At 36.9% G+C, this 15114-nt stretch overlaps 1 protein-coding gene across 1 annotated transcript; it reads right to left on the bottom strand.

Moving 5' to 3' along the window:
- Nucleotides 1-7086: 7086 nt before the first annotated feature.
- LOC114283603 (receptor-like serine/threonine-protein kinase SD1-8) lies at nt 7087-14724 on the bottom strand. The gene is made up of 7 exons (XM_028226462.2): nt 13348-14724; nt 12533-12637; nt 12138-12325; nt 8239-8449; nt 7892-8129; nt 7638-7788; nt 7087-7546 (listed from the first exon to the last, which is right to left on the bottom strand). The coding sequence occupies exons 1-7, from the start codon at nt 14339-14341 to the stop codon at nt 7244-7246; spliced, it is 2190 nt and encodes a 729-aa protein (XP_028082263.2). The 5' UTR covers nt 14342-14724; the 3' UTR covers nt 7087-7243.
- Between the last annotated feature and the right edge of the window lie 390 nt (nt 14725-15114).

Raw genomic sequence — 15114 nt, 5'->3', positions numbered from 1 at the left:
TCAATCCTAGTAGTGATATGAAAGCTGGACCTCCAACAAGAGAATCTTAAGCACGACAAAGGAAAGTCAAACCACTAGGAATCAAGGGGTATTTGGTGAGTAAAGGCGGAGGCTCCCCCTCAATCAATGAATCTTTTTCCTTTTTTTTTTTTTCCACACACTTTTTTCTTTTCTTTCTTTTTCACATTTTCTCTTTTCTTTCTTGTGCGTATTTTTCCTTTTTCTTTTCCTTTTTCTTTTTCTTTTTTTTTCTTTTTCTTTTGCACAATCATTGGTGGCTGACACGCTCAAGAGTATGGAAACCGAACCAGAGAAGCATGGATATAATAAGGATGGCCTGGTTGGTGACTCTGAGGTAGCCTTTTCCTCATGGCTAGATTGCAAAGAATTAAGGGGAAAGCCATGGAGGTGCAAAAAGATGGTAGGTGGTTAAGAGACTCAACATCACCCATGATATGCTAGTATAGGTCAATTCCTCTAGAAACACAAAAGATCAATGACAGAAGTCCATAGAAAAAAATAATCACTAGGGCGGAAGACTCCAGAATTTGCTAATCCAAGAATGTGTACAGAATGAGACATACTAATCAAAGAACACACACTCCAAAATGAGTAATGACCACAGAAAGCACACACATATTAACATGTAATGGATTTTCTCATCAATTCCAATATGTACCAAGGACCACTCAAAAATTTCAAGCATGCAAAACCATACTAAGAAAATCTTTTTGGAATTTTTCTTTTTTTTTTTTTTTTTCAATTTTTTTCTTAACCAAAGCAAGACAAAAAATAAACAAGCACACATTAAAAGACCCGAAAAAAAACACACAAAAACCTATAAACTAAAACGACCAAACAAATTAACACAAGTCAACTTTTCTCACCCAAATCTTTTTGGTCTTAATAAAATCAGGTCTAGCGGTCTTGGTAAGTGTCGTGGTGTAGTGAACACCCGCATGAATCTTGGTATTCCGCCTAGACATGTAAATCGAATTTCTACCCTTTTGAGGCACTCTCCCATGCAACTTATAACAATAAGGGCGAATATGACCATGCATACCACAATGATGACAAATAAACACAGGGTGTACCTTCTTTTCTTTTACCTTACCAACTCTAGAAAGTTTGAGAAGTCCATCATTTTGTTGGATTTTTTGTTCTCCCTTTCCTTGAGTTCTTGTATCATGAGATGTTGAAGCACTCTGTTTTTGCTCTTTCTTACCACCAAAGCCAATGCCACTCTTGTCACAACTCATTTGTTGAGATCCAATGATATCCTCCAAAGTCTTTGATCCTCTGTTCCAAAGACCAATGGTAGCCATAGCACACTTGAGCTCTTCCTCTTTCTTGATCATTAGTTCTTCCAAAGTAACTTGTGACATCTCGAGAGATTCAATCTTTTCTTCATACATGGCATGGGTTTGCAGTAGCTCATTCCTCTCTGTCTCACAAGTTAACAGTTTTGTACAAAGAACTTGTCGATCATCAGCTACCTTGATGGCATTAATTCTAGCCTCGGAAATCTCCTCCTTAAGTTTGACATTCTCACTTTCACATGCTTTGAGTTTCTTTGTGAGCTTGTCATTCAATTTGAACAAGTTAAGAGACTCCTTATACAACTTTTCATAAGCTTGCTCAAGCTCTTCATGATCACTCTCCGAGGATTCATCATCAGTGATATTCTCAACTGACCTCTTCGGAGAATCTGTTTGTCCTTCAGCTTCGGAAGCCGCCATGAAAGCAAGAAATTGTTTATGACCCTCTTCGCCTTGACCTTCATTGTCACTTTCATCTTCATCAGATTCTGATTCATCATCCCAAGTGATAGCGAGGGCTTTCTTCTTCCTCAAACGAGTAGGGCATTCTGAAGCAAAGTGGCCAAATCCTTGGCATTCATAGCATTGGAGTCTTTCAGAGTTCTCTTGTATCTTTCCTTTCTCCTTCTTGGCTATAGGATTAATTTTGAGTTTATCTTTGCCTTTAGATTTATGAGAATGAGTAGATTCCAAAAGATCAGGATTCTTTTTCAAAAAAGATTTTTTAAATTGTTTAACAAATGCAGCCATAATCTTGGAATCTATCTCGCAATCCTCATCAGAATCCTCTACCACTTTATGAGCACTACTATAAGCAATATCTTTTTGTGTCTTTTTGAAATTCCTATGTGCTTCATAAGTTTTAAGATTTCCAACCAACTGATCCAGCTTGAGGTTGTCAACATCTTGAGCCTCCTCGATAGCCGTAACTTTTGGTTGGAACCGATCGGGCAAGGATCTCAAAATTTTTCCCACAATTTTGGATTCTGGAATTTTTTCACCTAAATTGAAGCTGGAATTTACAATGTCACTCAACTTCGCATAAAATTCATCAAAGGTCTCACTATCTTTCATTGAAAAGTTTTCGAAACTAGATGTGAGCCTTTGAAGTTTTGAACGTTTCACAGAAGGAGTGCCCTCATGAATAGTTTGTAAGATATCCCAAGCCTCTTTTGCGACTTCACAATTACAAATACGACTAAATTCTTCAGGTGTGACAGCGCAAAAGAGAGAATTGATAGCTTTACTATTCCAGCTACTATTTTGGTAATCAGTACTGTCCCACTTATCAATTGGTTTGGGGATTGTAACTCCATCAACGATAATTGTTGGTTCAGTCCACCCATTCATGACGGATTGCCAGACTTTTTCATCAATAGATTTTAAAAAAGATCTCATCCGAGCTTTCCAAAAAGGATAATTGGATCCGTCAAGTAGGGGTGGTCGAACCATAGAATTTCCTTCACGAATTGTATCCATTATCACAAATCAAACAAGATCTCGTTCTAAAAGAAAATATTTTTTTTAAAAAAAAACAAAGAACGACCTGCTCTGATACCAATTGAAAAATCTAGAAATCCCCTAGATGTTGATTTGTGATTATGTATCAATTTTAAGCAGAATATAACAATCCCAATCAAACAATCAAACAATCAAGACAAAGAGACACAACGATTTTAACGTGGAAAAAACCACAATTGGACACCTCCAACTGTGATAAAAAAACCACGGGCAACAGCCACAAGACAATCCACTAAGAAGAATTAAAGGAATTACACAGGTATACTCTCAATTACCTAGCGAATCCACAACGCCTAATTGAACCAACCTTTATGTGCCTCTTCCAACCCCATCTTCACCACGGAATTGTCTTTCTGATGAGCCACTCCGGATTCCACCAAAGCTTCAGGCTCGAATTCTTCAGAATCCACAACTGAAGAATAACTCTCTCTTTTGTGTATAACAAACAAACCTTTGATGTACTCTCTTTAGATCATGAGTTGAATACTCAATAAAAACATCAAAGAAAACTCCCAAAGTATCCCCAGATATAAACCCTAGAAACCAAAAAGAAGATCTGAAGAAGTTATCCTCAAAATCTGACCCAATACGCGAATTTATAGAATCTGTCCCACGATCTCCGCTCGAGCTCAACACAGCCCGCTCGAGCGGACTGACCAAAAACTGCGTGCGAACAAACTGAGATGCGCTCGAGCGTAGGAGCATCCGCTCGAGCGTAAAATCACACCTTCCAGTATTTTTACAGGCGACTGCAGAGATGCTGAGAGCTTCCAATCCCCGCTCGAGCGTCACTTTCCCCGCTCGAGCGGGAAGGCCAAAAATGGAAAAACTGGAAAAAAATAACATGATCGGACAGGCAACTTTGAATGCATTTTTGCATTTTGCTTTATCCCCGTCATAATCAGCGAAGTGGCAATCTTGAAAGCTTTATCATCACAAACTTCTCTGAAATGCTTGATTCGGGTTGGATTCGCATCTAACAACTCATAGCCTCACTGAAATAAAAATGCGAATAAAATTACAACTCAAAGGAGTTTTGTCAAACGGGATTGCCAAGAAATAAAACCTAACAAATTCTAATGTAAACCAAAAAGTAAACCAGTACCTTGATTCCAGAAAATTAGAAACCAAACTGATCCATGAAATCTTTTAAACCAATAAAGAAAATAAAGCTTTACAAATAATATTGAGTGTCATGATTGGAAATCAATAAACAAAGCTTTAAAAAAATAAAAATAAAATAATAATAATTATTATTTTTTGGCATGTAAACAAAAGAAAACTACAATCCATAAAATAAAGTGCATACACGTTTCGGTTTTCTCTACGGTGTTCAAGTAATGTAAAAGTCACCGAAGCATGTGAAATTTCTAAGTTCTCAGGTACCTAATCGTTTTGGGACTTCATTAGAGCCGATGTGTAAGATCCCACCTGGAGTTCCTTGCAGGACTTAACCCAAAACCTTATGGCATGAGTTGACGACAACCATGCACCGCTTGTGTCCACGTTCCTGAAGGCACCTCTCTCTTTCAAGAGGATTTGCGGCATGTCAAGCCCTGGTAAGGTTTTTCACTTTGCATTGAATTAAACCACATGCTCCACTGCTTGTGCGAAAGAGCTCTGGTGGGATCCTCATGGAGAAAAAAATATTGCAGCCTGTTTGATAATGATCGAGTGATATTGCTTCGTCAGCCTGAACCAAGGAATCTCTTAAATACGATGCAAAATGGATCTTGTTCTATCATTGATCAGAGATTTCTCAATGAAAAACATGAATTGGAGTTTGAAGAAAGGAAAGGAAAGGAAAAGGAGCTCGTGACCTGCAATAGATAGAGGAGGATTTATTCAATCACATAGTTTGGGTTCCTAGAATATAGTGCCCTTGGGGCTTTCTATTTGATTGGATCAAAAAGCCCAATGATAATCATGTAAACAATTAAGCATGTGAATTAGGTAAGCATGTGAGTCAGTTAGGCATATAACCATGGTTCTCAATGATTAGTCAAATCCCTATAAGCAGTTTCTGACCCTTAGAAAAATAATCCTATATACAATTTCTACACTAAGGGTTGTTTGGGAATTGGTTTTTTTAGTGGCATTTTGAATTTTTATGAAAAAATATGCAAAAAAGTAGAGATAATGATTTGACAACTTATAGTGACTTTTTGGCTAAAAACATAAGTTCCCAAACAGGGTTTTAGTCACATAATCATAAAATGGCCTATTTATAATTTTGTCAACCCAAACACAATATTCCTAACACGTTTAGCATAATTATAAGCAAATTGTACAATCAATTTTAAACAAATTTGTTTCATGTCAAATGCATAAGGGTAACATGTTTAAACGTTAGCACTCACAAGAATAATATATACCAATATTCATGAAAATAATTCAAAAAATTCATCACTAATCTGCTACACATCCAATCTGAAGCTAATGATACCCATTAATATCCAAACATCCAACAAAATTTCAAAAACTTTTGACACCAACAGATAATCCAATAGCTAAAAATAAAACATTTAAGATTCGATGGCTATTGAATCCTAGTTACATTTGGGTTACCTGCGTTCATTAGTGGCTTCGTGTCCACATGTTAAGAAACATTTTTACACGGGCCAGAAGGATCATGTTCGGGTTATTCATGTCCAACCTTAACACAACATAATTAATATTCGTGATCGTGTCGAAAGATGATCAATTCTAACCCTCTAACTACTTGTACGGTTCGAATCGTGTTAAGAGGTTGTGTGTCAAATTTCCACCCTTAATCTTAATTAAAAATAATCATTAATAATAAAGACAAATAATATATCAATAAACCTGTGGTGGTATGAAATAATGAAAAATCGATGATATATAATAGTTCTCATATCTGAGGTTCGTGACTTTGTTGAGAACAAAGGTACCCATAAAAATAAAATGGGCAAATTACACTTTACCCCCATAAATTAAAAATAAAAAAGGAAAATTTATAAATGAGACTGCCTTTTTCTAAAATTTTAATTGTTACTTCTTAGTGGCCATGTTTGGTTTGGTTTTTAGAAACTTGTTTTAGGAATTTTTTCTAAAAACTAAAAGTTAGGGGTGGTTTGGGATAATCTACATAAGTGCACTTTTTGACTTTTTATGAAATATGAGTTTGGTTTGAAGTGATGTGTTAGAGAGGTGATGTGACTTAAATAGGATAGTAACTTTTTGACTTTTTTAGATCATGCCAAACAAGGCCTTAGTTTCTTGAAAGAAAAAAAAAAAAAATATCAAAAGTAGTTATCTTTTTTATATAGTGCTATCTTTTTGGAGGGCAAAAATAATTTTTGAAAATTAAAAAATATGGTTTACATTTTCAGAAATTATTTTTAAACAGATTTTTGTTTGTCTTTACTGAATTTTTTAATATTTTAGTCATTTTTTATTTTTTATTTTTTAGATACATCAAGATTATATTCATTTAAAATGTAAAAAAGTTTAACTAAAAGATGAAAAAAAAAAAAAATTCACTAAAAAAAAATCTCAACAAAAATACATAGATTTTTGTTTGAATTTTCGTTTATTTTCAATGATATTTTTTTAATGTTTTAGCCAATTTGTTTTACTTTCTAGATGCATCTTGATTAGGTGCATCTAAAAAGTACAAAAAATTGATTAAAATCTAAAAAACATTCACTAAAAATAAACGAAAACTTATTTAAAATTAGCTTTTAAAAAATCAAACCAGACAAATATATTTTTTATGTTTATTTTTTGTAAAACTAATTTCTACTTTTACAAAAAAATCTTTGAAATTTTATTTAGAGAAAGAAACCAATGGCCATAAATTTCCAAGCCATTTGACATGGGAAATTCAGTTTCGAAGCAAATGTAAACGTCTTTAAAAAATTATGTCTACAAATCAGCACAGAGAAATTGTGGCAATACAACATAAATAGTTAAAAGACAGTTGATGCTCCACAACATAAATAGTTAAAAAAGATAGTTAATGCCATTAATTTATGATGCTCAACGATATATTTGTTCTATTGATTCATCTATCTTGGCTTATGGACCTTGAGGTTATGAATTCAAGTCAAGAACAATCACTTTGTGCATTTATATCAAAGGTTAGGTATGTACCCAATCTATCTTCCTCTCAAACACTCATTAATAGGTAATAAGTTGGTGTTGGTTTTTTAATAATTCATCTATTTGCCAAACAAAAAGAGTCAAATTTCATGGAAGAATCTAATCTCTTGTGCACATACAATTACCATAACATCATTCAATAATTAATGACAATTAATCTGACCATCATTCATTTAAATCATTTACAGACCAGTTATGAGATCATAATGAAACAATTGTCTTTCAAGATTTACAATCAGTTTGTTTAAAAAGCAATGTCCGTTTTGCAATCACTAATATCATCGACCTTTTACTTCTGAAATTGTAACATCATTTATAGAGCAAGGCTTTGGAATTTCAAGTCTATTGGCATTATTTACACCTATGATTGCAGAGAAAGCAGGTTGCTTAGGAGTAGGTATAGCGGATCTTTCATTACTAAGCATAGACAAAACTTCTGAAATTGTTGGTCTATCTATTGCACTTTCTTGAACACACAAGAAACCAACTTCAATGTATCTCATGACCTCACTTGTACATGTTTCAACTAATACTTCATCCATTATCTCCAATCCCCTTCCTTCGTTCCACATATCCCAAGCCTGAAATGGTTCATTAATAATGTTATACAAGTTTAGTTTAACACAAACAAAGGAAAGGTAGACACAATTAGACCAAATTATAGTTACTTACATATCCTAATAAATTCAAAGCACGATCAGGCTGATAAAAGCCTGTATTCTTCTTCCCACTTATAATCTCAAGCATCATGACGCCAAAGCTAAAAACATCAGACTTCACCGAAAATAGACCATCCAAAGCATACTCGGGAGACATGTAACCACTGTTTCCACCAAACCCACAAATCATGTTGTCAAAAAAAATTTGGTTCGCATGTATATAAAACTAGGTTTCCATTACATGTTCAAAAGAGCTATTTAACTTACTATGTCCCAACAATTCTCTTTGTGTTTGCCTGAGCTTCATTGTCTCCAAATATTCTTGCAGTGCCAAAGTCAGAGATTTTTGGATTCATATTATCATCCAACAAAATGTTGCTAGTTTTTAGATCCCTGTGAATGATTCTTAACCTAGAGTACTTGTGGAGATATTGAAGTCCTTGAGCAATTCCTTCAATGATGTTCACACGCATTTTCCAGTCTAGTAAAGCTCGCCTTGCTTTATCTGTCCCAAAATTTGTAGTAAATACATAAATAGGTATTATGACCCTTGGGACAATTTAAGAAAGAGAATCAAAATAATAAGATCAGTTGAAGGTATTAAAGTAACGAACCAAAAATAAATGAATCTAAGCTTTTATTTTTCAAGTATTCATATATTAATATCCTCTCATCTCCTTGACTGCAATAACCCAAAAGTCTAACAAGGTTTCGATGTTGAATCCTTGAGATTAATATAACCTCATTCTTGAACTCTCTTAACCCTTCTCCGGCACTTATAGAAAGTCTTTTCACAGCGATTTCTTCTCCATTAACTAGCTTACCCTGAAATTTATATGTTTAGTATGAGATGTGTAATGTACATAGCAGATCAAAATAATGTAAAAACATGAATAGTGGTGATAGTGGTCAGGAACAAAAGTAATCAGACAACATTAATTGAATGCATTATTCAATGGAAAAATAGTGGTGATAGTGTTCAGGAAACTTCAATTTAATGTGGTGACTGCAGAAATTAGGTAGGACAAATTTATTTAAGCATCAATTATTGTAAGATAAAATGTTAAAATCCACCTACTCTCCACCTACTTCACCCACTTAAACCTACTCCACTAAACCTAACCCACTACTTCACCCACTCTCCACCTACTTCACCCACTTAAACCTACTCCACTAAGCCTAACCCACTACACCACTACCACCTCACCTACTCCACTAAACCTAACCCACTACACCACTACCACCTCCACTTCACCTACTCCTTACCTACTACACACTCACCCTCTTCTATATATAGGAATCATGAATCATTGTAATAGATATCAATATAAATCAATCAATAATACATACAATTTATTCTCTCTCTATTTCTCTTTATACATTAAATTTTACATGGTATCAGAGCAAGGTTAAGACCTTAGTATTTCTCGCTTCACCGGCGGGCGGCAACCTCGCCTTGGCCGCCCGCCGGACCTCAACCTATTCCGCTTATTTTCTACACATACCTTGACTTCTTCAACATTTTCTTACACCCCTCCTCCGCTATGTCGGCGGCGGCACCCGCATCATCGTCTAGCCTCTATCGCCGTTCACCTCGCCTCTCACATATCCGTGGTTGTACTCTTACTCGTCGTCGTCGTTGGCGTTTCTGGCGCTGCTTTTCTGCTCGTCACTGCTGTTTTTTTCCCGATTTGCTCTCTCTCTCTTAGCCATGGATTTGGGTGTGGGGTGTAGAGCTGTGGCTCTGTTGTTAGTAGCCATGTTTGCTGGCTTGAAGGTTTCAATGGCAGCAGTGTACAAGGTTGGGGACTCCGCTGGTTGAACCATCATTGGGAATATTGATTACAAGGCCTGGGCTGCTTCCAAGACGTTTCATGTTGGAGATGTCATCATTTTCGAATACAATTTTCAATGTCACGTGTTGCAAGTGCCCTACAAAGAATACCAAGCCTGCAGAAGTGTAAGACAGTAACATGCATCTTCACATACAGCTTGGGTAATGTGTAACTATCAAAAGCACAAGCTTCTTGGACATCCCTCTCTCTCATCTTTTCCCACTTTCAAACCCACTTTAATCATATCTCTCCTTTCTCTTAATTTATTTCATCCACGTTCTTTCACCCTTTTCTTTTATTTTAATATATATATATATATATATATTTTATTATAATATATTTTCCCTATCCCTTGTTAGTAAGCATCACCCGTTTTCCATTCTCTTATTATTATTTATTTTATATTCCACCAAAAAAAAAAAAAAAAAAAAAAATCTGCTGTTTTTCTTATCACCCATCCACAAATATTTTTCTCTATTTTCTTTATCTATTATTTTCTTTTATTTTATTTTTCTTATTAAACAAAACAACACCACAAAATAACACCAACAACATTCCACAACCTTGTCATTTTATTCATATCAGGGGATCAACCCCGATCACACTTTTACATAAAAAAAAAAAAAAACCCACACAAACAAAAACAAAACTACCACACCCACAGTGGGATTTTTCTTCTCTACTCAGCCGCCGGTCTTTTCTTCTTGCCTCCGTCCTGGGTGGTCCTTGCCGGTGTTGCCTCCGTGCTTCCTAGACCACCAAGCAAGTTGCCTCCTCCCTGCTCCTCCACTACAGCATACGGTGGACCTCCAAATCGGAACATCACGGTGGCCTTCCGCTTCAGCTCCTTATTTTCCGCCTTTAGCACACTTAACTCTGCTCGCGCATCCTTATACATGCGTTGGAGCAGAGCCAGTTGGGCGTTTAACTGCTGCACCTCATTTGTCCTACTCTGCAGCCGGTTCGACAAATTTGTAACCGCAGTCATGGTTTCCACACATGACTTCAATGTATACTGATTGGCCTCCACATCCGACTGCACTGCCATTCTTTGCTCCACCGACCGCATCGGAAAGTTCAACGGAGCAAAACCAGAGGTGTTTGGTTGAGGTTCACGGGCCTCCGCACCAGTTATCTCTCTTGTTGACTCGTTGAGGTCGGGAAAGAGAGTGAGTAGACCACGGGATGAAGAGGCCATATTCTGGGTAGCTGAACGAGAAGAAGAGGCCATGTTTTTTGGGTTGCTGAGTGTTTCAGCGAAATAGCAATTTCAGACTGATAATGTTCGGAAGGGGAGTGTTTCAAGATTTGCAGCTCTTAGAGGCAATCTCTCAGAAAAACGAATATCTCTCTCAGAAAATGAAGAGTTTTTCAGAAGTTTTTTCCCAGGTTTTTTTGTCTTCGCTTCTGCCTCAAGCACAGCCTCCGCATTGGTTTATATTGACACTGACGACGCGGCCGATACGCCACTCTGTCGCTCACGTGCCTCGCCGCGTCTCCGGTTCACCTTTTGATGGCTCGACGCTTTCTGTCGGGCACGACTTTTGATGAAGTGGGCGCGCCTTTTGAGGGCGCAACTTTTGATGGCACGTCTTTTTATGGATTGGGCACGCCTTTTGATGGCACGCCTTTTGAAAGATTGGGCACACCTTTTGAGGGTGCGACTTTTTAGGGGTCCGACAAGACTCTGTAAACTATCCCGACATTGATTCCGGTTAGCTCCTTCATGGGTCCGACAAGACTCTGTAAACTGTCTCGACATTGATTCCGGTTAGCTCCTTTATGGGTCCGACAAGACTCTGTAAACTGTCCCGACATTAATTCCGGTTAGCTCCTTTATGGGTCCGACAAGACTCTGTAAACTGTCCCGACATTGATTCCGGTTAGCTCCTTTATGGGTCCGACAAGACTCTGTAAACTGTCCCGACATTGATTCCGGTTAGTTTCTACAAGGGTCCAGCAAGACTCTGTAAACTGTCACAACAACTGTCACAACATTGTCTGCTACAACGGTCCGACATGACCCCATAAACTGTCTTCTACATTGGTCTGACACAATCATCCAGTGTCTTCTACACCGTTATGACACCACCATACAGTGTCCTCTACATGGTTATGACACCCCCATACAGTGTCCTCTACAACGTTATGACACCACCATCCAGTGTCTTCACCAATGGTCTGACACGACCATACAGTGTCTCTTATCCTCTTTTATTTTTATGTATTTTCTTGTTTTGTTACTCTCTCCAAACTCAAGTTGGTTAGTTCCTATCCCCCTTGAGTTTGCGGGGGGCTGTTAAAATCCACCTACTCTCCACCTACTTCACCCACTTAAACCTACTCCACTAAACCTAACCCACTACTTCACCCACTCTCCACCTACTTCACCCACTTAAACCTACTCCACTAAGCCTAACCCACTACACCACTACCACCTCACCTACTCCACTAAACCTAACCCACTACACCACTACCACCTCCACTTCACCTACTCCTTACCTACTACACACTCACCCTCTTCTATATATAGGAATCATGAATCATTGTAATAGATATCAATATAAATCAATCAATAATACATACAATTTATTCTCTCTCTATTTCTCTTTATACATTAAATTTTACAATGTGAAATGTAGAGATTTTTGTGTTGGAGAAAAAAAGTCATATGATACCTTATAAACTGACCCAAAACCACCCTGCCCAAGCTTATTTGCGTCAGAAAAGTAATCTGTAGCGATTTCTATGCTACGAAGAGTGAACAGAATTAACTCATGATCATCAATAATTGCTGCTTCAGTATTTTGTTCATACAACAACTCAGTATCCTGACTTGTCTCATCTTTACTTCTTCCATTATTTCCTGGTTAGCAAAAAAGGAAAATTCTATTTAGAGTAGCACACTAAGGGGTTGTTTGGGATGATTTAAATAAGTGTACTTTTTGTCTTTTTACGAAAAGATGTGCAGAAAAATAGAGAGGTGATGTGATGAAAAAAGGATAGATTATTTTTGGATTGCCAAACTTGGCCTAATTATATAACAAATCTTCAATGGTAAAGTTAAAATTACCTTGAAAGTGGGGATTTTTCCACCATAGATACAACAAGAAGGTGACTACGAGAAAAGCTACTACACCACCAATAGCCAACCACAGCTGCCTCTTCTTCGAATTACCTGGGGGTAGTATTATTAGCATGGGACTAGCTCTTCTCCAGTTCGAGTATGGATTGGAGAGGTCTAGTGTGGACTGTGGAGTCATCACAGGTTTTATTTTGATGATCTAAGTCATTGCGTAGATCATGCATGAAAAAAAGAAGAAAAACAGAAAAAAAAAAAAAAAACCCAGAGTGATCCAATTATCATAGTCGCATCATTTCATTATATTTCTCATTACTCATAAAAAATTGGATGCTCTATCCTCAAAAGTCATTTTTTTGTAAGTCAAATGTGATGAAATCATACGAGTACAATTATGAATTATCTAACCAATATGATTTTTCATTTTTATTTTTTTTTCATGGATGATCTATATATAGGCCCAACAAGATGAATGACTCAGATCATTGCGATGTGACATATGGTGAACCTACACACCAAACTTGACCTCTTCAACCCATAGCTGAACTGGAGAAAAGTATATCCCTGTTTGGATGGTTAGACACCAAGTTATTTGGAGGTAGGAGGAATACATATTTAGACTATACATGATTAATAATGGTGAATAATGCAAAAAATAAAATAAAATAAATAATAATAATAATAATAAATTATTAGACTGTTAAAATTAGAGAACTACTCTAGTGATTACTTACAATACATTTCAAATTGATCAGGAATTTCTTCCTGAAAAAATAAAATAAAATAAAACTCAATGCATGTGTTACCTTTCTCTACCATGAAGCCCGCCCTTATGTAAAGAATATATGCTGAAAAGGGAGATTTCTCGATATCACTAAAAAAGCTGCACCCGCTCAGTTTACCAGAAGAATAAGCTATACAAGAACAGTGTCGTCTACAAATATCTTCGCAGTCACTGATACCTAGGCTGTAATTGATTCCGTAAATCATTTCATCATATGACTTTGGTTCAACACTAATTGTCTTAATGAATGCGTCTCCAGTTGTGCAGTTGGATGGCTCGGGGGCTACACACCCCTGATTAATAGGCCTGAATCTCACTTGGCCAGGGTGACAGAAAATTGGCGCATCACTGATGTCTGGGAAGCTCCCCAATTCTTTTGATATACCAACTGCCCCAATTATCCCAACCGAGCGTAGGTCAATCCAATAACTATGCTTATTTTCATTCACTGTAAAAGTGAAATAGCTCTGCCCCTCGTTAGAGAAGTAGCTGAAGTTGAATTGTATATCATAACTCTGAGCAAAGTAAGTAAAGTTATACCCATTCCACATCCCACTCTGCCAGTAAATGACCCCTCTTTTCCAGATTACAAGCTGCTTTGTATTGTTGGGATCAACCCCAAAGGTAAAAGCCCCCATAGATGGTACTTGATCACTCAGCCATGAAGTGAGAAACTGGTTTTGTAACTGACCCGTACTGGATTTAAACAATCCCAATTTCATGCCTGCTAGCCAGGTATCAGAGGGATAATCAAAACTTTGCCACACGATATGTTTTCCCGCAGCTCTCAGAACCAAATTACCCGTATTGAGTAGAGTTGCACTCGTGTTACTACTGCTCGTGGCAGGGTGTTGTGCATTTAGTATGGTGTAGAAGTTGCCACTGTAGTTAGAAAGCACCAGGTTTCCATCATGGGATATGCTTAAAGTTCCAGAGGTATCGGCTATAGGTTTATCACGGTTGGCAACCCAAACTAGCATGGGGATTCTAACATTAACCCATGGATACACACCCATATGTTGAATTCCCAAGTAGCGAGAGGTGGATCCGTCTGGGCTTGAGAGTGTAATCGATAGCGCTTGTTTGGAGATTCCAAGTAATCCCAGTCTTTCATTACCTGGCCAACAGTAAGAGTGTCGACAGCATATGAGACACTAATAGTATTGAAAAAGAACCAACAGAGAGTCGAGTAAGAGAGGATGACCCAACAACAACCTATCCTCATGCTACCAATCCTTCCAACAAATTCAAGATATTGAACTCTCTGATAACCAAACAGGTGTTTAACAAATTCAGAAGAAGAAAGGGACGACCTAACAAGCATGCATATTCGTAACCAAACGCTAGTTTATACTCTTCTCTTGGTAGCCGGGAACACACGAGGATTTGGTCATGCACTGAAGATTGCTCATTATAATTTACAACTTCAGTCAATGAAAACAAATTCTAACCATCCACAGTTGACCACAATGCCTAAATAATCAACTATTATTGGTTTGATTTCCATAATCAATAACGTAATGATCTTATTTTCTTTATCAAACATTATTTGTCCTTTCATGTGTTCACATTATACTGTTCAAAAGATATAGCCAAGTCAACACAATAAATAAATAATAATAATGTGAAAAAAAGAAGAAAAACTTTAAAACAAGAAATCAAAAATAAAAATAAGGAAATTCATTGGACCCTTGTTTGGTGAAAAGAATAATCTAATTTATTTTGCTTCATAATCTCCTAAGGAGAGAAGGCGCATAATTGAGTAAGGACAGCTAAAATCTCTTTTTTG

This window comes from Camellia sinensis, chromosome 13, assembly GCF_055761805.1.
Source record: "Camellia sinensis isolate YWXY chromosome 13, ASM5576180v1, whole genome shotgun sequence".
NCBI lineage: Eukaryota > Viridiplantae > Streptophyta > Magnoliopsida > Ericales > Theaceae > Camellia > Camellia sinensis.
Note: the sequence above shows the minus strand (reverse complement) of the source record. Positions and strands in the feature narration are given on the sequence as shown.